Here is a 21,656-nt window from a genome sequence, read left to right as displayed (position 1 = left end):
GTGATGAATACAATCAAACTCATTGCCAAGGACCTAGAGATTTTGACTGTTTTTGTCTAATCTTCCATCTTGTTGAGCCAGTCTTCCCAGTGGCAGTTCCAACAGAAGCTAAGATCCTTCTGCAGAACAGAGCAGGGCCTGGCACAGAGGAGGTGGTCAGTGCATGCGTGCTCACTGGAGAAATGCAAGGCTGATCTACGGACAGCTGCCTGTCTGGTAACTGTCATGGTGCTTGTCATGGTGTTAAGCAACAGACCCTGAGAAAGCAGCCCAGGGGACACACTGAATCTTCAACAGAGATTTTGCTATTGGCATTGTTATGGTTTGAATGTCCCCTCCAAAACTCGTGTTGAAACTTAATCCTTAATGTGGCAGAATTGAGAGGTGAGGCTTTTAGGAGGTAATTGGATTGTAAGGGCTATACCCTCATGAATGGATTAATCCACTCATGGATTAATGGGTTATGGATTAATCCATTCATGGCTTAATGGGTTATGGATTAATGGGTTATCATGAGAGTGGCTTTATAAGAAGAGGGAAAGAGACCCAAGTGAGCACATTAGCACGCTCTTGCCCTCTTGCCCAGTGATGCCCCACACCACCACAAGACTCTGAAGAGTCCCCACCAGGAAGAAGGTCCTCATCAGATGCACCCCCTCGACCTTAGACTTTCCACCCTTCAGATCTGTGAGATACAACTTCTGTTTCTTCATAAATTACCCAGTTTCAGGCCTTCTGTTAGAAGACAGGCAAAAAGGCAGTATTCACAATACAAGGAAAGGCCCAGGGAGGGAGAGAAGACAACGTGAATAAAGCAGTGATGAGTGGTAAGACTGTGGACCTAGGAATAAAAGAGCTGGTCATGTGTCATTGAAGGTCAAGGTACAGTGACTTGACTGGGATAAACTTGGGTGCAGAGGATAAACAGTTAATGTGATTGATGAGGTCATACTTTCAAGGTGCAGAGGGCCCTGCCTGAGCTTCCAGACCATGTGGACATGTAGGAAGTCAGGGCTTCCCAGGGGTCTCTACTCACTGCTTGGTCTCCTTAGATGTGCCTTGTGGGTGGTTCAGGCTAGTACTGCACAGATGGCCCTTTGTCTTCAGTGTGAGGTAAGAGGTGGGGAGCATGATCCATTCTCTAAGAAAGCTTTACCGGATGGAACCTTGCATTTGGAGAGCAATTGAGTATCTCTTTAGCCATTAATAAAAGTGATTCCTTGATTCCCATTCAGTTACTGCTTCTTGTGTTGACTGCTAAGAAATCCCTACTTTCCGGGCCGGCCCGGTGGCGCACTGCTACAGTGCGCCGCTTGGGAGTGCGGCGGCGCTCCCGCCGAGGGTTCGGATCCCACATACAGACCGGTTCCCGCTCACTGGCTGGGCGGGGTGCGGGTGCGGCACTGAGGGTTGCAATCCCGTTGCCGGTCCTGGTCCAGTACGGGCGCAACACTGAGGGTTGCGGTCCGTTGCCGGACACGAAAAAAGACAAAAAAAAAAAAAAAGAAATCCCTACTTTCCAACTTAGGTTAGATAGTCCTGGAAGGCTTGCAAAAACACCCAAAAACTAGCATTTGGAGAGCAGAGTATCACTTGAGGGGAGATATTGTATGCATCTTTCCTCCCCCAAGGTGAAATCTCTGGAACCTTGGTAGTAAGAAGCCTGGGAAAGGAGCAACAAAGATTCTAAGGAAGTAGCAAAACATCTGAAGACGAACTTCAATTACTTCATGGTTTTGTACCAGATCAACTCTGCCTGCCTTGCTTCTAAGCACCAAGTTTATTCTTTGCTTGAAGAATCCTGAATTATCTAAGGTAAAAGCCTGCATTGTCTAGCAAGCCTGAATGTCCCTGCCAGCATTTGGTTACAACATACAGTTGTTTGCAACTCTTTATTTATTTGGGTGGGCTTCTGCATCAGCCAACACAAATTCTCTCTTTTTCTGTTATGGAAATACAGGATCCACCAAGGAAGTATTAGTGGGATTTGAGACCCTTGCCACAGGATTGCATGCTGGTTCATATGAGAGTTGTGGATGTCAGAAACTCAGATTTGTGCTCAGTCATGTGTGTGTGTGTGTGTGTGTTGGCTCTGCTGGTGGTGACAGGGAATTTTATTTGTGAACTGATGCACAGGAATGGGGCCCTTGTTTATTGGAGGTTGTATTAGTCTGTTTTTGTTGCTTATAACAAGGTACACTGAACTGGGTGATTTATAAAGAAAAACAAAATTTATTGCTTACAGTTTCTGAGGCTTGGAAGTCCAAAGTCCATCTGGTGGTGGCAACAGTGACCTGGGGGTCTCACATTGCAAGATGGTGGAAGCAGAGAGAGCAGAGAGCAAGAGAGAGGGAGACAGACTCTCCTCTTCTTTTAAAGCCCTCAGAACCACACCCCTGACCACCACTTTTAATCTATTAACTACTGCACGGTCCTAAAATCCAATCACCACTTCAAGGCTCCACCTTTCAATTACCACAATAGGATTTCCCACTCTCTTAGTCACAGTGGGGGCTAACTTCTAATACATAAACCTTGGGGGACACAATTCAAGCTTCAATGAATTTGGGGGGGACATAATTCAATCCACTACAGAAATGTTCATCTACTTTGGGTTGAAGTGAGGAAATATCTCAATGGCATTTTTCCAAACCCAAGGCTACCAAAGACATCTAGAAGGTACACACCTGGATTGCTCTGTCCCTGGGAATCAGGTTTGCTCAGATTTTCAAGGAGAAATAGGATCAGTATTTTTTTTTCTTAAGTGTGTAATATTGCAATTATAATAGGAGCAGTAGGAAAGTGAATGAGTAATGATGAAAGACACACTGACTGAGCTTGGGAGAGTTTCCTCAGGAAGGGTAAGATCTCAGCAACCAGGCTAGACTGGTATAAAAAAAAGAAAACACACCCATAGCTAACAGTTATTTATAGTGGAACTGGGAAAGAGGAGGATGTTCTAGTTATTACTAGTTCAGGTTTGGAGATGCACCTGGAGAGCTACAGTGGAGGACTAACAGTAATAACAAACACGCTTTTAGCATTTACTGTGTGTCAGGCATTGTTCCAAGTGCTTTGCATAGTTAACCCACTTAATCCTCCCAACGACCCTATGAAGTAGATAGTAGTATTATTTCCATTTTATTGATGAGGAAATTGAGGCAAGGAGAGATTGAGCAACTTATCCAGGGTCACATAGCTACTAAGTAGTTGTGGTAAAATGGGAAATATATATTTGGTCTTTGTCTTTGGTTCCTGGTATAGAGCAACTGAAACCTTTGGAATTTCCTGAGTGATAAGGGTGATAGGAGAGTCATTTGTTTTCATGAAATGTCTCTTGGAAGGCCACTGGATAGCTTTAGGATGGGGGCTGGTTACAAGAAAGACCAAGTCTTGAAACTTTCAGCTCCGCCCTTCAACCTCTGGGGTGAGGGGCTGGAGACTGAGTTAATCACCAGAGGCCAATGATTCAATCAACCATACCTGTGTAATAAAACCTTCATGAAAACCCATAAACAACAGCGCTCAGGGAGCTTCACATACTGGAAGGGTGGTGCATGTTAACTCCATGGGGACAGAGGCTCTGTGCTCAAGATCTTTCCAGATCTCACCTGATGTACCACTTCATCTTGCTGTTCATGTGTGGCCATCATAATAAATTGGTAAAATAAAATGGCCTCTTGAGTCCTATGGTCCATTCTATCAAATTATTGAACGTGAAGAGAGGGTTGTGGCAACCCCCAATTTACATCCAGTCATCATAAGTAGGGGTGCCTTGATATTTGTGACGGGTGTCTGAAGTGAGGGCACTCTTGTGGGACTGAGCCTTTAAACCTGTAGCATCTGATGCTAACTCCAAGCATTTAGTGTCAGAATTTAATTAAATTGTAGGACCTCTAGTTGGTATCGGAGAATCAGAGAGTTGGTTGTGTGTGGGAAAAAACCTCTCATTTGGTGTCAGAAGTGGTTTCAGGAAGAAGATGATGGTAGCAAAGCTAGCATTCAAGTCTGTGCAGTCTGGCTTTCAAGACCTCAATGTGTTGCTCACACCAAAGGATCCAGGAAGCACCCAGAGTGATAGACAGGGATCCAGTAATGAAGGCAATTGGAGACATTCCCATGGATGACTCAGAAGGGGTCACTCGGTGATAACAGAAAAAGTGGACACATTTGAGAGGGGAAGTCAAGAAAAGCAGTGTAAAATATTTCAAAGATTATTAGTGAATTCCAACATAGTGGTCATTGCATATAGGGAAACAGACACGTCACATGTTTGGAAGTATAGCCCAGGAGATGAGTCTCTCAGGCAGGGTTCCTGGGAGGGAAGGAACACAGTACAGGGGACCTGTTAGGGCAGCAATGGCTGAGCCCAGGTGTGGGTGTTGGGAAGACACCTGTGCAGCATCGCCCAACTCAAGGAATTAAAGCTGAGCGGGATTAATCTGAGCAATGGAAACCGGACAGATCCAGAATTTTGAAAAAATGTTCAAAACAGTATTTAGAAAAGTATGTTAGGAAAAGAAATGTCTGGGCCCAACAGCAGAGAGTAAGCTCAAAACAAGACAGAGAAGGGATTGAACTAGGAAAAGGAGCAGGTTAGAAAAGTTTAAACTTTGCTGGCTCTGCTTAAAAGGAGTTGCAGAACGATAGAAGGAGACAAACCTCAAGGAGATAGCAGAGAGGACTGTTTCTGCTGATACTGAAGCACCCCCTGTTACTCAGGGCCTCAGACTCCAAGGCTGAGGGAAGGCTGAGGCTCTGTGGAGAGAGGCATGTAGCAGAAACAGCCCAGCATTCTGCAGCATCCACCACAGCCTGAGTGCAGCAATCGGAGGTTCACTCCAGTTGAGACAAAGGAAAAGCTCAGAGGGGGTCTTGAGTTGGAGAAAGTCCAAAGAAGGAAGTAGCAGAAATCACAGTGGTACAGGGATAAACGGATCTGGGATCAGGAATGCAGGGCTTAATGGGAAATGGAAATCAAGATGAATCTTAAATATGTATGTGAATTCCAAGGGGAAGACAGGAGCCTCAAGTAAGCTTGGACTGGACGGGACCCATTTTGCATTTTTGAATTTTTTACTGAGACATGAATATTTCAAAGGTCATTTTCAGAGAAAGGAGGTAGAATGCATAGATTGGATTGTTTCCCCCAGGATATAGGAAGCAGAGTACAAAGTTAACCTCTTGTTGTTGACTTTTTCTCAACACTACAGTGGATACTAATCAACTGGTATTGCAAAGACGAAAAAAGTTTTTTTACTTCTACTGTTTGAATGTGCTCTCTATCTTTCCTCACCAGATTATCAAATCTCTGCTATAGTCATTCATTAGCAATAGTCAGTGGGTACTATGCTCTGGGATCTGGGAGCTTAATTTTGATGTAGAAGCCTGAAATTTGCTTGTGTTTTATAAATTCTGTGGGTCAGGCTGATGCTGAGATATTGTTTATATGCATACTAAGTGACTTTCTGGAAAAATCAGGATACTAGAGAGATTCAAGGTTGGATTAATTGAACTTTGCAGGGACCAAAACAGCTGCCCCTATTCTGATAGGAGAGGCTCCGCTGCTGCTGCAGAAGGAAGGCTCTAGCCTCTCCGGCCATGGAGTGAGAGTGTTCTGGCAGAGGATGAGCACAGTGGGAAATCAGAGAGGGTAGACTTGTAGACTAACATTTCTTTGGATTTTGATTTAAAAGAGAGAGGAGAATTTTATTTTGATCTATAATTTTTCTCTGGGTACTTATTAATGGGAGATTTGTATTCAAATGTACTATTGCATGAGATGCCTTTTATGCTATCAAGATGTGCATGTTAATAACCCTGGTGAGTTACATTGGAGAGTGCGGCTGGGCATCATGGGAGAGGGTAAATTTTGGTTTAAGGTACAGAGTAACCTGGATATTAATGAATGGACCCTTCTGATTTATTCAGAGGCATCCAAGAGCAAGAGCTGCTCTATTCCCTGCATGGGTTGCAGGAGGATTCACAAAGACGATTGTTCTCCAAAGCACGTGGCCCTGGGCACTGCCATGGCCACTACCCTTTATGACTTTCTCCATTCCTCCACTGCCCAGGGTAGCCTTAGAAGGCTGCCTAAGGCTCGAAGCCACAGATGCACCTCACTGGCCTCAGTGGTCAGTAAAGCCACTGCTCTCTTTATTTGTACACTGTAGTGGCTCTTACACAAGGAATGAGAGGGAAGCTCCCAAAGCAGAGCTGTATTTCCAGCTCTGGCCCTCTGATTCTTAGATCCAGGTTAAAACATCCTCCTTGAAGTCACCCACTGGATGATTTCATAACACTGAGTTTTTGTGCCATCATCCACACTGGATATTTCCAGAAGAAAGGCTGTAATCTGGATACCAAATAGTGGCCAGAAAACTTGTATTTTGCTGCATGTCTTTTTTTAAAGTGGATAAGTGGTGGAACTCTGTAAGGATAGTCATGTAGAAATCTATGGTTTCTGGGAGGAGCCTGAGCATATCAGATTTTGTGATCTTAAGGCTTTAGATCAATACTCTCTGATACTTCCTCAGGTGACAGCTGGCCATCCAGATTTGATCCTCTAGCTAGCAGCAAACATGGAGATGTGACCTCCTGAAGAAGGAACAAGGCTGCCTGATATAGTTTGGGTATGTTTGTTCCTGCAAAGCTCATGTTGAAATTTTATCCTCAATGTGGCAGTGTTGGGAGGTGTTTGGGTCATGGGGGTGGATCCCTCATAAAGAGATTAATTCCTTACTCAACCCCCCCTTGGTTGGGGGGTGAGTGAGGAACGGATTGGTTCCCACAAGAGCAGGCTGTTAAACGGAGCCTGGCACCTCTCTCCCTCTCTCTTGCTTTCTTGCTGGCCATGTGATCTCCTTGCATGTGCTGCCTTTCCGCCTTCTACTATGAGTTTCCGGAAGCAGCCTGAGGACTGCACCAAATGCACCCGTCCCATAATCATGAGCCAAGTAAACCTCTTTTCTTTATAAATTACCCCATTTCAGGTATTTTGTTATAGAAACACAAAAATGGACTAATACGCTGCCTTAATAAAATGCAATTTTCCCCTCCTGATGACCACAGGCTTGGGGCTGAGGCCTGAGCTTAGAAACGCAAATTTGAAGAATGTTGGGGAAGAGGGGGTGTTTCTCTCTCATTCTCACATTTCCATAGAAGATGGTACTTCCATTTCCTCTTCCTTTAGGGGCGATATTGGAATAAACAACTCTAGACATATTATACCCCTTGCTCAAGCCTCCCCACTGAAGAGGAATGAAACTGAGTCTAGAATATTGACTGGAACTGTTTTTTCTGGCAGTGTGTCCAGTCAATGAATCAGCCCTGTGGGGTTGTCTTTTGCTCTCACTTATCCTTTAGGTCACCAGGTGTGACAGAGATAGACAGCTATCCATACAGTTATTGTGTGGAGTTATTGCCAGGAGGTGAGTGCCTAGCCAGGGACTACTTTTCCAGCTCCCCAACCTTTTCCCTAAACCTTGCATTTAGGAGCCTGAGCGAAACTGAGGTCTTAGCCAGGCTTTTCAAGAAGTTTCATTCTCTTTCTCTTTTGCTGGCTAGGTATGAAGGACTACAAATTACTGGAGGATGATGGGCCACGCAGTGGGAGAAGCAGGATCTCTGCATCACTGCATGGAGGAGAAAGACCCTGACCAGGAACACTGGCCTTAAACTATAAGTGAGAAATAGTCTTGCACTGCATTTGAGGCATTGTATGTTTTTGTTCTATTTGTTACAGTAGTTTAGTACCACTCTGAATAATACACTAGGTGGGTGATTTAGGTCCACAATTCTCCATGCAATTGAAAAAGGAGATAGTCTGAGCCTGCTTGCTCCTGTAAGTGTGTTTCAATATTTGGATTTGAAGAGGGAACACGAGGCCTCTGTTTTGGCCCCAGCAATGCTCGCCAAATCAACATTAGCAGATAGCTTTATACTTTTGAGACCACTGGGCACTTGGCTTGTCCATGAATATAATTTGATCTCCATTGGCTCTCTATTCCTTTCATCTAGTTTCTATGGATTGGAATTGTGACTGGGATGAGCGAGTGAGTGATCTCAACTTTCAACACATATCTGCCTCACAGGGGCTTTGGGCAGAGCCTCCTAGGAGAGTTACAGAATGAAAATGATAAAACAATACATGTGATGGCCCTAGAGGGACATGCCAAAAGCTGGAGAAGAAGTTCCATCCCACTGGATGGGTGGGAAGATGGTCCTGAAGACTGGGGCACAGACTTTGGTGTGGAGGGCTGGTGTTCCAGCCAGAACACTTGAGACATCAAACTCTGAAACAGACCATAACCTCAAAGGTCAGGGGATCAGTGTGAGTGCAGACAAACTATTGGGAGAAATGCTTATATGGGATGGTAGATGTAACAGATGATAGGTATGCAAGTCTACTGGAGTGCCATCCAGCTTACTTCTGAGAGCCTACAACTGAGTACTGTTTGTAACCTGAATTTCTTTCCCTGAAACATCTCTTGGGAACTACAATTTTCCTTATGACCAACCAGATCACAGTAGACAAAGAGAAGGAAAGGAAACCACTGGGCAAACAGCCATGACTTAGAAACTTAGAATTTATTGTGGAAAATATCCCTGGCATTTCTTTTAACTGGTGCTTGGTGGATGGCTGCCAGTTTCAGATAAGCAGACAAGATGGGGTCCTCTGCCCCCTGTAGTACAGCTAATGTTTGCCCATAAATGATCTTTTCCTTATTTCCTGAGTGAGGTTGGTGGCCCATGAGGTCTTTCCCCCACTGTCATGCTTTGTAGACCTTTAAATGATTAGGTCAACAATTCAAACTAAAATCCACACTAACTAACCCAGACCTAGTGGGCAAAAAGAAGTTGCCAGCATGTAAGACAAGAAATTTGCACAAAATACAAGTATATTTTTTGCAACAAAAGAAACTATTTATTTGGAATATGCATTACCAGTACAAATTAGGAGACTGTAAAACCTACACCATGTTAGTATCATTAGAGAACACAAAATTTTCAGTTGGAATCAAAAGGGACAGAAGCCTGTGCTCTCACAGAAGCAGAAAAGCTTAAACTTTCAAAACCAAAACAGAGCAGAGTTTTGCAGGTTTATACTCTGAATAATAAGAAAAAGGGAGGGGGAGTGGGAGAATAAAACCAACAACCCAAAGAAAGCACTTCAAAATGAAAATGCCAAAGGAAAAGAAAAGAGGTAATAAGAGAGGAAAGGGGAGAAAACATTGAATGTTTCATTTACTTCAACAAAAGAAAAACAAGTTTAAAAAAAAAAAAAAAAAAGATTCCAGAAAGCTTTGAGCTAGGGATTGAAACTGTAAAGGTGATGTGAAAAGATGGTCATTATTTTGTTATGACTTAAAAACAAAAGCACGTGGGTTTGGGTGAACATACTTCCTAAAATGTTGTTCCACATTCTATATTTTCTTTACTTTCTCGCTTAAGTTGTGGCTGCTGCTTTCTGTCCTTAATTTGTTGAATGAGAGATGTTCAAAATTAAGTTTCTTCCAGATAATATTGCTTTCTTTTTTCCTGTAACTAATAAAAACATTCCAAATCAAGCCGGTTTCACAATTTGCTTTAAGCAGCTGCCTGAATCAAGAGGTTAATGGGAGGTGTACTGTCAGCGAATCAAACTTCACCTCTAAGCATTAAAACTACACATTGAGTCTGGCTCAATATCCCACCAACTCTTCAGCCAATATCAGGATTCAAGGGATCAGCAAGCAGACTGGCCCCAGGGACCGCTTCCTGGATCCAGTCTATTTAGTACCTCCTGTGGGAGTCTTCTGGAAGAAAAATCCTCTCTAGTTGGAAGAAGCTTCATGGAATGTTGTTATCAATCAGGGAGAAAGAAAAGAAAGCACTTAGTTGTGATGTTCACAATCAAAAAAGCAAAAACCTTTCTCTACAATATAAAAAGATCCCTTGGACCTTTTAAAAGGCCAAAAGGAGAAACAAGTCCCTGACTTTATTTTTTTTCATGCACTGCAAGAGTGCCACATGCTCTGGAAGTGCAGGTGAGCAATGAGGCATCAATATGGGATTTATCTTTGTTTTTGATGTCAACTGAATTCAGGAGCCAAATAGAACAAGGAAACAGCCTACTCTACCAATGACATCTTTTCACATCCCCTCATATACATATGTAAGGAAGAAAAAACAGCAAGATCATAATCCTGACAATGAAAAAAAAAAAAAGCCCCCACCCCAAATAAACAAACCAAAAGTAATGCAAAACAAAACACTTTTTTTTTTTTTTTTTGTATTTTTAAGAGCAGGAATAAAGAAAAGAAAAGAATTTATTTCTGGGTCTCAAAGTTAATAAACATAATAACATGTTAGGTTGTACCTATTATGCTCACTATTCCAACCTTTTTTTTTTTTAGTTTACAAAATGAATTACTGTCACTTTTAAACATTGTGAAACAAGAAATGGATGTGCACAACTCGACACTTTTCTAGCATTCTTGAACTAATTCACAAATGCAAGAAAATAAAAAAAATGGGGGAAATGATGAATGTAGGTAGTTTGGTGTTAAAAACTAATGCAGGAATGATGCGCATTGTCACAGAAAGAAGGGGGGAAATTCCCCATCCTGTTTTGCGTGCTATGAGGGTCATTTTTAAAATTTTTATTATAAACACTATTAAATTCAGACCGCTTTTTTGGTTTTTTTTTTTTTCTTTATCTGAATATACAAGAACATTCATTATCAAATGTTCATCATCAATACTACAAAGAACGAGACACAAGTTGCAAGAAACAATGAAAAATGTTAATAAAGCTGAAAGGATCGTTGAGTATTTTTTTGTTTTTTTTTAAGTTTTTTTTTTAAATTTGAGTTTCTGTAGTTTTATCTTTTTTGGTATCGAAGTCAGGTTTTTCTGGGCAGAAAAACGAAAAGCAGAAGGAAAGAGGGGAGAAAGGTATGTGTGTGAGAAGGCAACGAGCAAATAAAGAACCACCACCACAGTGAAATAGAAAACATGTTGAAAGAAGGTGCCACTTGGCAAAAGTACTGCAGAGTCAGTTCCACGCCAGGGGGAGGAGTTGGGGATGAAAGGGGGGATATAATGAAGAGTTACAAGGTGGGCAAGCCCAAGGTCTAGCATCATTTCTCAGGGGAACTTTGCTGTCAGGGAAAATAGAGCACTCTCACGTCCATTAGAAAATGAAGGGACCCCGGGTGCATTTTGGCATCTACAGGGCTGACCTAATACGAATTCCCAGGGAGCTGTATTTCCAGAGCACGTTCTTCCCATCCCCAGCCTTCTGCAGCCAGAGCTCTCATGCTTTGCTGAGCGCTGAGAGGTCTCACGCTGCGGTGCTGAAGGTGGGCGCAGGGGCGGGGAGGGAGGCTGCGGGAAAGGAACTGGATGTAAAGAGGACTGTGCGGGGCGGGGAAGGTGCTGGCAGAGGTGGTCACCGGTGCAAAGTACTGCCGAGAGAGAAACTGCCTGGGCTGATGCAGCACGGCTCTGTTCTTTTTCATGAACTTAACGTGACAATCATTCTATTCAAACCTAGAGTCATTCTTCTTGTTGCCAAGAGAACACTTCTGTATCTCTTTCATGCTTTGCCACAAGTCAAGCAGATGTGATGCAACCATGTTCCTGTGTTCCTATAGTTTCAATATATTCCTGCCACTAAGACAAAGTTCTCTGCTGGTTCTAGTAACTATAGAGTGGTCACAAAGATGCTCCTTCCAGGCATCCTCTTTATCTGGCTCTGTTCTGATTACGGCACAGCTTAGTAGACACTGTCTTTCCAGTGCCCTTAGTCATCAAGACAAAATCGCATTTTGCCAGATATTTACTTTTTGCATGTCCTTCAAATACACATATCTGAGTTTCTTAGGTAGCATCCCCAGCACACACAGAGGAGTGTTTTCTATTCATTACTGTAGTGCCATGCAGAATTTCCATGACCTTGTTAGCTGGCCATGCTCACCCCCCAGGGTCTTGTACCTCTCCCTGGAAGCCTCTCAAGCAGAGTAGATGTGACAAGGGACCAAGTACTTAGAAGGCCACATATTGGATTCAAGTACAAACTACGAGAACCAGGTCCTATTTTTCTAGTTTGGAAGATTTTCTCTGTCCTAAGAAACGAAACAGACCAAAACAACAACAACAAAAAAATCCAGTAATAACTCTTCTCTTTGTCATCATGGTGATGACATCAGGGTACTGATGGCAACCAGAAGTTAGAAAAGGAAAACCATTTTTGTCCCTCCATGGCAGGAACCAGTTTATCTCAGGGATGTTACTTTCCCTGACTTCACATTTACAGATTGGATATGAATGGAATCAATCTCTTTAGTTTCTTACAAGCCTCTTGGTGATTAGGCAGAAAAATCCCCATTTTACAGATGAAGAAAATGAGGCCCCAAGAGATTTGACATCTCCCACTTAATCAAGTGACTGAGCTGCCATCTTTATTGCTGGTAGAGTTGGCTCCATAAAGTGTAAGCTCAGGTGGCATTCGAAAATAGCATTCTGGTACCTGCTATTTTCTCTTAGATGTTCCCAGCAAATAAAAATCACTGTGATGCTTTCAATGAAAACATTTCATTCCCTTCCCCCACAACTCTCAGGTCTTCAAATTAAGCTAACAAAAAGTTCACCTTAGCCATCCTTATACAACTTTCTCCTCTAGAGCAATAGGTCAGGATCAAGAACATGGTGTTGTATAATACTTTGGATAATTAATACAATGTGCCTAATACGAAAACAAAAATAAAACAGAACCAAATCCATTATAGACATTTTAAGTACTGTGTGTGGCTCCTAGGTCAGGATCAAGAACATGGTGTTGTATAATACTTTGGATAATTAATACAATGTGCCTAATATGAAAACAAAAATAAAACAGAACCAAATCCATTATAGACATTTTAAGTACTGTGTGTGGCTCCCTGAGAGCTCTAAAGGTGGTGAGAACAGGAGTAGTTTACACTGGACACCTGGCCATCATGATCTAGTCCTGTGAATATCATTCCAGTAAGCGCATGCTGGGGAGTCTGCAGGTCCTGGAAGCCCCAGACACATATTGCTTCTCTGTGTCAGTGACCTTCACTCAGAGTGGCTAATTCTCTTTCTCAGGCTCACAAGGTATAGTGCTATGGTTACTAATGTAGGGATTTGCATACGGCATCTTGGGAAAGTGAAGGTGTCCGACTGCGCATGTGCCTACCTGTGCATGCGTGTGTGTGAAGGGATTGTTGAAAGGTCTCAGGATAAGAACCTTCTGCTCCTTAGTGATGCATTCACCACCATGCCTAACTCAGACCTGGTTTTGCAGTAGGTTCTGACGTTGCTTACTAAGTGTTGGATGGTGTCTAAAGACTGTGCCTCTGAAACTAGGGGGTGCTGTGAGGAGGATGAAAAGGTCTGTAGGAATTCTGCCCTTGCTGTTCCTTGTGCCCACCCCTGCTGCCTGACTTCCTGTCTGGGAATCAACCTACCGGAGCTGAAACCCGAAAATGTGGCACCTTTCAAAGCCCAGCTATGGCAGTCCCCATTGAATACCTGGGGCTGGGAAGGAAGAGCAGGAAAGTGTTCCAATCAGTATTGTCCCCAGGGAGAAAGAGCAAGAAAAGGCCGGGAGGCCAGGAACGAGTAGGGCAGTGTGGCACATTCCTGCTGAGAGGTAGTGAGAGTAACAAGAGAAACAGAGAAGGACTGCCTGTCAATGTAGGGACGGAGGGACCCGAGTGAGGTAAACTTGGCTCCTCAAACCACCAGCATGAAAACATACAAACACTTTTATTATTTTCTTTGTAATTGTTTTTCCTCTTTAAATTCCTCTAATTGTTGAAAATATCCTTCAGTGATGTAATAGAGGACAGAGACCCCGGGAGTCTAGGACAGAGGGACAGGGGTGGGGAAGGTGGTGGAAACCAGGCTGACAGCTGGAGGCAGGGAAAGGTGGCTTCTACCCAGAAAAAAAAGGGAAGAGAGTATAAAGAAGTGTCCAGATTGGCTGAAATAGCATCCCAAAGAAGAGAAGAGAAGGAGACTCTTATTGTGTTTGCTGATTGCTTCGACCTCCAGTCTGACCGCTTCAGCGTTGGGAGAGAAACCCTCCCTCCTGCCCCTGCCCCAACTGGGGCACAGGGTCAGCCGGGATGCGACTGCTGGGAGATCAGTTGGAGGTATCAGAGTGAACACTGCCAGGGCCTTCTGTAGGGGAGGTCACTGATGAAGGGGTAGTAGCATCCTGCCAACCTCCATTAGCCTAGAAGGGAAAAAGGGAGAGAAGTCAGTCCTCTGAGATCGGGTGGCCTTTTGAGCAGACAATGACAATGAGCTAACTTGTGTAAAGGACCTAGCACAGTGCCTGGCACATGGGGACGCTCATCGAAGGGGCAGCTATTATTGTGGGTGATAATATTCCCCCCACCCTCATATGAGTGTGGGTCCTCCCAATGAGCCTTCGGATACCATGTTAACACCTCCTGTTTGTGTGATGTGTTTATACTTCTCCAAGACTCTGTAACTCAGTCCAAGCTATCAGTGGAATGACAGCCACCCTGCAGATCAAGAGACCTGAAGTTCTGGTTCTGACTCTGACAACAACTAGCTGTTGGCCATGGTGAAGCACTTTCACCTCTTTGGCCTTGGTCTTCCCTTTTGAAAAATACGAAGATTGGCCCAACTGCTTTTTAAGGCCCTTTCCAGTGCTGGATGTCCCTTATGTTTGTGAGATTCCAGGTATCTGTTGTATGGAAGGTGCTCTAGGGTATATGATGATGAGTGAGATGTGGTTCATGTCCTCCAGGAGAGGGATAAGATAAGCCCACAAATGAACTATAGGTAGAGCCTAATAAGTGGTAGATCCTCATTGTTAAGAAGTTTCAAATAAAGGCAATATCACATCTTGCTGGAGCATCAGGAGATATTTCATGGAAGAGGCACTCTTCGAGGTGAGCCTTGACAAGTATGGAGGGCGATTCAGGTGAAGATAACAGGTAACAGTGGTGTCAACACCGTAGGGACTGGTATGCGTGAACATACCTAGAGAGGTGCTGAGATGGGAAGCTACAAGCTTGATCTACATTCTCAGATCATTTTCCTAGATCCAAGTGGCATCCAAACAATGAAGTCGTTCTAAAAGGATTTACGTAGTGATCACCCCTTTCCAACAATATCCCAGCACTGAAATAGTTGAAGAATAATTTACTATAGGGGTTAATTCATGATTATTTATATAAGTATATTTTAAAGCACTGAAATATAAGCAAGCTAAAGTGCCTTTTCCCTCCTAATCACTATGTTCCCTTGGAATTAATTAATAAACCTGAAATTCTAGAATAATGTTCATGTCACACAGACCAGGTTAGATGGTCCTAGTAAAATGTTTTCTATTGCACTTTCCTCTCATTTTATTCCCTGAAAACTGTGGGGCAGATGGGGCAGGGGTTAATATTGCCATTTGGGAGGGGCCCCTGCTTGTTCTCCTGCTTAATCCACAGTGTGTAAGAGAGTGCCTGGCCCTTCCTAGGTGCTAGCAAAAGTCCGTCCACATTTCACTCCTAAGAGAGCAGGGGAGCAAGAGAGAAGCAGGCTTTCTGGTTCCTGACGGAGGGAGAACACAGGCCTCCTAACCTCTGGATCAGGCTGCTTTTTCTCTGCCTTTTTCATTCATTTATCTTTCTTTTTCATTGGCTCACACAAACGGTGCTCCAATTTTCCCAGGAAAGCCAGGCTTTTAATTCTAAGTATTTCCACCACTTACTTCAGCATGAGGGTAGGTTTTGTCTACAGCTCACTAAAGAGCAGATGTGGATACCAAGAGGGCAAAAGGTCATCCTGATCAAGGCCAGGAATATTCCTTCTCAGTCGTGGGTCAATGACTAGAACTGCTCTCAAGGCCAATCCACCTGCTAATCCAGTAGGTAGTTCCTCTCGCTCCCCTGTCTCTGTCGGAGGATGTTTCCCTGTGTCGTTTGTAATAAGGAGATTAGACGGAGAACAATGTGGGGGGGATGAGAATTCTTTCCTTCCTAACAGAAGACTTTTTCATCTTTTTGGGGCCAAGACTCTAGTAAAATCAGAATCAAGAATCAAAAATTAATTCAAATTCCTGATGCAGATTTGTCATGGGGTAGCCTCTCTTCGCAACCAAGAACATATACAAGAGTACTTAGAAAAATGGAATTAAAAGAGGATACAAATCTTTCCATGAACTATTTGAAGACCCTTTGTAGGTACTTATGCTATTTTAGGCTGACTGAGAATGTATTTTTCTCCAAAGAAATCTTTTAATGTCATTTATCTTTTTTATTATCAAAGTAATATATGCTTATCATATAATATTAGGAAAATAGAAAAGCATAAAAAAATACAATACCCATAATCCTACTACATGGAGATAACTACTATTAGCATTTTGATATCTGTTTATCCTAATTATCTTTTTCATGTGTGTCTGTTTATCAGGTAAATAGATAGATAGACAGGTGTGTGTGGGGGTGAGTGGGTATGGGTGCATGTGTTGGCTGAGCGGTATGGGATTTTAGGGACATGTGACAGAGGTTCTTTGAGTGCAATGTCACAAAGCAGAGTAAAGAGAAGAAAGTCACGTATCTTAGAATTAACCTGGTCTGAGACAGGTAGATAAGGAAGCTCTATGAAAGCAGTTAATATTCATGTCACAGCACATGGCACAAAGGAGTTTTATTACACTGCTCACAAATCACCACTATTACTACTTTTTAGCCATACTATAATTCCATTAAGATGACAATAAATGGTGCCAAAAATGAAGCCATTAGTGAAGAAAATTAGCTCTGTGGTGTTTCATTAGGAAGGAATTAGCAAGGTGTTCTATATTGCCCAGAAGTTTCTGAGAGACTTCTTTTTGAGTCATCTCTGATCTGAAATAACTCAAACAGCAGACATTTGATCTCTTTTCTTAAAAACTTCTATTTTCTCAGACCAGTACACAAGACGCCAGAAGGTATAAGGAACTCACAGATGGTAGAGACAGGAATTAGTTCAAGCTGATATCAAAATCAGCATTTTAATTATGCTAGTTGCCTCAGTGAAGAGAGGAATATCTAAAATCTTCTATTAAAATAAATATATAAAAGAAATCTCTTCAGCTCCCTTTTTTCCATTCTTCATCCAGAAACATGCGTGCCTCAGATCTGGTGACCAACCGCTCCAGTTTGTCCAGGATTCTCCCATGTTACCACTGAAAGTCTCATATTCTGATAGACACCTGAGGCCTAGGCAAAATGGGACTGTGGGGTCACCCTACCCCGGGAAATCCCAACTGTGACCCCTACTTCTTGCCAAGTTTATGTCACAGCAGCCTACGAAGTTCAAATTAAATAAACACAAGCACTTTTTATAATAAGCATGTCTAATAACTGGGAAATGTGGAAGAATCCTTTTCTCTGGAGGTGCTTTATGCAATGCTATATCATCTGCTGCTGTTGCTACGAAAACCTCCCCAAGATCAGAAACTGCGAGCAAACTCAACTTAACGGGGTTTCCTGTAAATCACTTTGGCTGCTTCAGCTGTATCATTCCAGCTTTAATGTAAGACGTTCAGCGGCTGCACCGTCTTGGGAAACCGCTGACCTCGCTTACCGCCACGTTAACCCTGGGGAGCAATTCCGTTCCTCTTCCTCGACTACGGGTGAATATTAAATAGGAAACTCCGCCTTTGTGTGTTTATTTATCTCTGGGCACAGTGAGAGCAGAGGATGCTCTCCTTAGCTACCGCGTGGGGGTGGCAGGAAATAAGACTTATTTTTCTTCTGCACCCCACTGTCCCCTTCACTCTCTGATGCTAACTATCCCTTATAATGAACACATACTTCAAAATGCTAATGTCAGAAACCACGCTGAGGGGTCACAGGGCTGGGAGTAAAATCTGCAAAAGCAAATACGCCCTTTTCATTTTGGAAAACATTCCTCATGGAAGAGAGTCTACATCTGCACCCAGTTCTACAGGTAATTCTGTGGCCTGTGATACAAGGCCTGGGAAGCAGGACCCAATCTAGCTTTTATTTCCACCAGATGGAGCCTCAGCCAGTAGAGCAGGCTCAACCTGGAACCTCACAGAGGGAGAAGCTAACAGAATATAAAATTAGGACACAATGCAGCAGGTTTCCAAGGTGAGAAAATCTGGATTTTCAAAACACAAATTAAAAATATTTGGAAACAAAATGTTTCAGGAAAAAAAATGACTACTCTATTGCCTACCCTAATGAATTTGGCACACAATTCAATACACACCAAATTTTGTTAGAACACGATCTAAAAGACGAGGCAAAGCACATCGGTCTGGGGAGGTGGAGGGAGCGGAGCCGAGGGTGGGGCAACGGTGGGTGGGAAGACCCACATGATCTCTCCTGACAAGCCACAAGGCACAGAATTGCCCCTAACTTCTCTCTTCTCTGCCATCCTCCTCAAAATAGAACAGGGGCCACATGCAGTTGACTCTCCCTCACTGTTGTGGATCCAGTTCTGCTTTTAGCCCAGAGCAGCGACTGCTGGGCTGAGAACTGCAGATCCCATCTCCTCTCCTTCCCTCTTTCTCTGCGCTTACCTTAGCAGCACAGCACACCTTTGATGCAGAGAATTCATCACCTGATGTGACAGCCCATGCGAGCCTGGCACTAAGAAACTCTCATTTGCAACCCAGAAATACGCTGAGGTGCCACAAACCAGCTGATGTCAGCGCCGAGTTGAGCTCAATCTGCATATGGGCCAGATGCCATTACCAGGGAAGCCTTTAGTGTGGGTGAGGAGGAGTACGTGCCCCAGGCCCTCAATCACCCGGGCACTGGGGGGGCCAGCCAGGAAGTGAAAGAAACACCGATGCATCCCCTCTCCCTCTCTATGCACACACATACTTGTGCACACACACACAGAGCCACTATACATCACGGAGACATCAGCTCACACAGTAGAGGTCACACTCGAGATCCATCATTTTTCTATCAAGCTATAAGAACTCTGTTTCCTGATATACTTAACACTTGCCCAAGACTACATAGTGAGCACTTACCAAGACATGCTCTGGGATGAAAAGATGCTATTGGAAAGCCCCCTTAGGGACTTCAAAGGATTCAAATTTTCCCTGGGGATTTTTGCAGTAGTAGACAGATCCCTGCCCAGTCTGATACCCCACCCCTCCCGTCCTATCTCTGGCTGCCATCAGTGATCTCTCAAAAATGTAATTCTGATCATGTTGCCTCCCTGTTTAAACTTTCAATGTCTTCTCATTGGTCTTAAGATGAGGTTCAGTGTCTTCATCAGGTCTTCAGTGGCCTTGACCTTGTTTACTCCCTATCCCAACACTTGTATTTAATACTTCAATCTTATCAGGTTACTTAGCAATTCCCCTAACAGAATAGCCACCTCATGCCTGCTTCTTTACCCTTGAAAACAGTGCCCTCGCTCACCCAGTTACATTCCACTCACACCCTGGCTGTATTTTGAGACTGAGTTTAAGTATCCTGGCACCGCCATCTGTCTCCGGCAACACCTCTTGCCCTTGCAGGTCCCCCAGTTTCCTGTAGGTGCCTATAGCACAGCACCTGTGCCACCATATCGCATTGCTTCTCTCACATGTCTGTCTCACCTATAGGAACATGACAGCAGGGCTGTGGAATTTATCTTTGATTCCGGAGTGCCTGCCACAGTGCCTGACGCATCATAGATTTTGAGAAATGTCTCTTGGAGGGACATACGGAGAAGGACATAAACATTTTTAGTTGCACTGTAACACTTACCCTCCATTGTGGATGTGGAGGGATATGGGCTGTGAGTTCCCTGATCTCCAGAATTCAGTATGATGACATGTAAATAGCTGTGTACACCTAGAAAAAGTCCAACAGACAGAGCAGAAGCAGTGCCGAGTTTCTGGGTAACTTCTGCTTCCAGGCAGTGAACTTTTCTCTTACTAAATTGGCATCAGGAAGATCTGGTCTTCAAAGCTAATCCCAGAGAGGTAACTATGATTAATATTTATGCTGTTCTGTTTTGTTTTTAGAGAAAACAATTGAGAAAGACATTGGATCCTGGCTGTTGCAGTGCCACAGGTCAACATACCACCTCAACAAGGAGTAAGTTTTCTAGACAGACACAAAGAGAAGGAAGACATCCCACCCTGCATCTCCAAGTCACCACCTTGGGAATAGTGGGAATTACAAAAATGTACAGAATAGACAAAGTCCCGAAATGGCCTATAGGGTTCTTGTCTCCCTGTCTTTTCTCTCTCGGGGGCTGAGACCCACATGCAGATTCAGATTCCTCCTTAGGATATGGGAATGGAGTTACCAGATAAAATAGAGGACAGCCAGTTAAATTTTAATTTTAGATAAACATAAATTATTTTGGGGTATAAGTATGTCCCATGCAATATTTTCATTTGCTAAATCTGGGAACCCTATATGGTAATAACATGTATTCTCAGAAGAAATTTTATTCTGGCCTAGTTTGGTATCATATGTAACAGAATAAATGTTGCTGCTTGCCTTATTTTGACATTCGGCATCAGTATTTTCATACAGGAACTTCTTCCTTATGGCTGAGACCATCTCTACCAAGCCTATGCCTAACTTCTGGTTCATTTCATGCTACTTATGGCAGTTCTTTTAAGTCTGAACAGTGATTTGCTCTTGCAACTGGAATGCTGCTCTGGAACCTCAGCTCACCATCTACTACCTGCCATCATATTTCCCAGAGGTCGATACTGTGCCTGGATTATCTCATGCTGCTGGCTCTAGAATTCCTCTTATCATGGCCCCTCGACTGTTGGGGATATCCTCTCTGGTTGCCACCTAGCACTAGGTCAGTCCCTGGTGACTTCACATCAATGTCACCCCACCCCCACTCCTGTCTAGTCTGGCTCCCACCATGCCCCACTGAACCCCGAGATCTTGCTATGCAGGTCTGTATATTCAGAAAGATCAGCAGTGAAATAGGCCATTCTGGTAGAGAACAGGTATCCTTGGTACAAGGACTTCTGTAGTTTAAGCTGATGCAAAGAAACAGTAGATGTCCCGTTGCTAAAGTGGGATTCCTCTTACTCTACAGAGAAGTCAAGAGATAGTTTTTTTGCCCTTGCCTGTCCATCACCTCTGGTCTCTAGGAATCCACGTCATCTTCCAAGGCCCAGCCTGAGAGTTACCTCCTTCTTGCAGGTTTCTTCGAGGCACACCATCACCAACTTCTCTCAATTCCAGTACCACTGACTTTCTGACCCCTCATTTTGACATTTAACCACATGCGGCTTTCATTTATCTTTTTAAATCTCCATGTAAGCACCACTGTAATCAGTTAGTTTTTAATTCCTTAAATACGTACTCAGTGCCTACCTTGTGCTACATACTGCATACAGAGGTAGATAAAATATATTTTTTTAAATATCTGGTTTCTGCTATTAAGAAGTCTACTGTTTGGTGGGAAACAGACATTGGATACATCATCAAAAGAGCAGATATAGACCGTAGATGGTAATAAGTGCTCAGAGAGAGTACAAAACAGAGACCTCGCAGGGGCTTCTGAAAAGTCAGCCTGAATGTGAACAGAAAATAGAAAAATAAAGAGTGGGGCAAAGAGCCCTGTAGGCAGAAAAAGAAGCCTGTCCAAAGGTTCTGAGAAACTCAAAGGTGGCCAGAAAG

General features: G+C 43.4%; 1 protein-coding gene across 4 annotated transcripts in view; it reads right to left on the bottom strand.

The window, feature by feature from the left end:
- Positions 1 to 21,656, bottom strand: part of PBX1 (pre-B-cell leukemia homeobox 1) — a 320,819-nt gene that overhangs the window by 26,306 nt on the left and 272,857 nt on the right. For 2 of the 4 annotated variants that reach the window (XM_008594442.1, XM_008594456.1), the window contains one exon: positions 13,437 to 14,248. The exons of the other annotated variants lie outside the window; for them this stretch is intronic. In XM_008594442.1, the coding sequence (XP_008592664.1) occupies positions 14,156 to 14,248 (93 nt within the window). In that variant the 3' untranslated portion in view covers positions 13,437 to 14,155. Of the gene's footprint in view, positions 1 to 13,436; positions 14,249 to 21,656 lie in introns of those variants that run through there. 4 annotated transcript variants of the gene reach the window in all.

Source organism: Galeopterus variegatus, unplaced genomic scaffold (assembly GCF_000696425.1).
Source record: "Galeopterus variegatus unplaced genomic scaffold, G_variegatus-3.0.2 Scaffold163, whole genome shotgun sequence".
Classification (NCBI taxonomy): Eukaryota; Metazoa; Chordata; class Mammalia; order Dermoptera; family Cynocephalidae; genus Galeopterus; species Galeopterus variegatus.
Note: the sequence above shows the minus strand (reverse complement) of the source record. Positions and strands in the feature narration are given on the sequence as shown.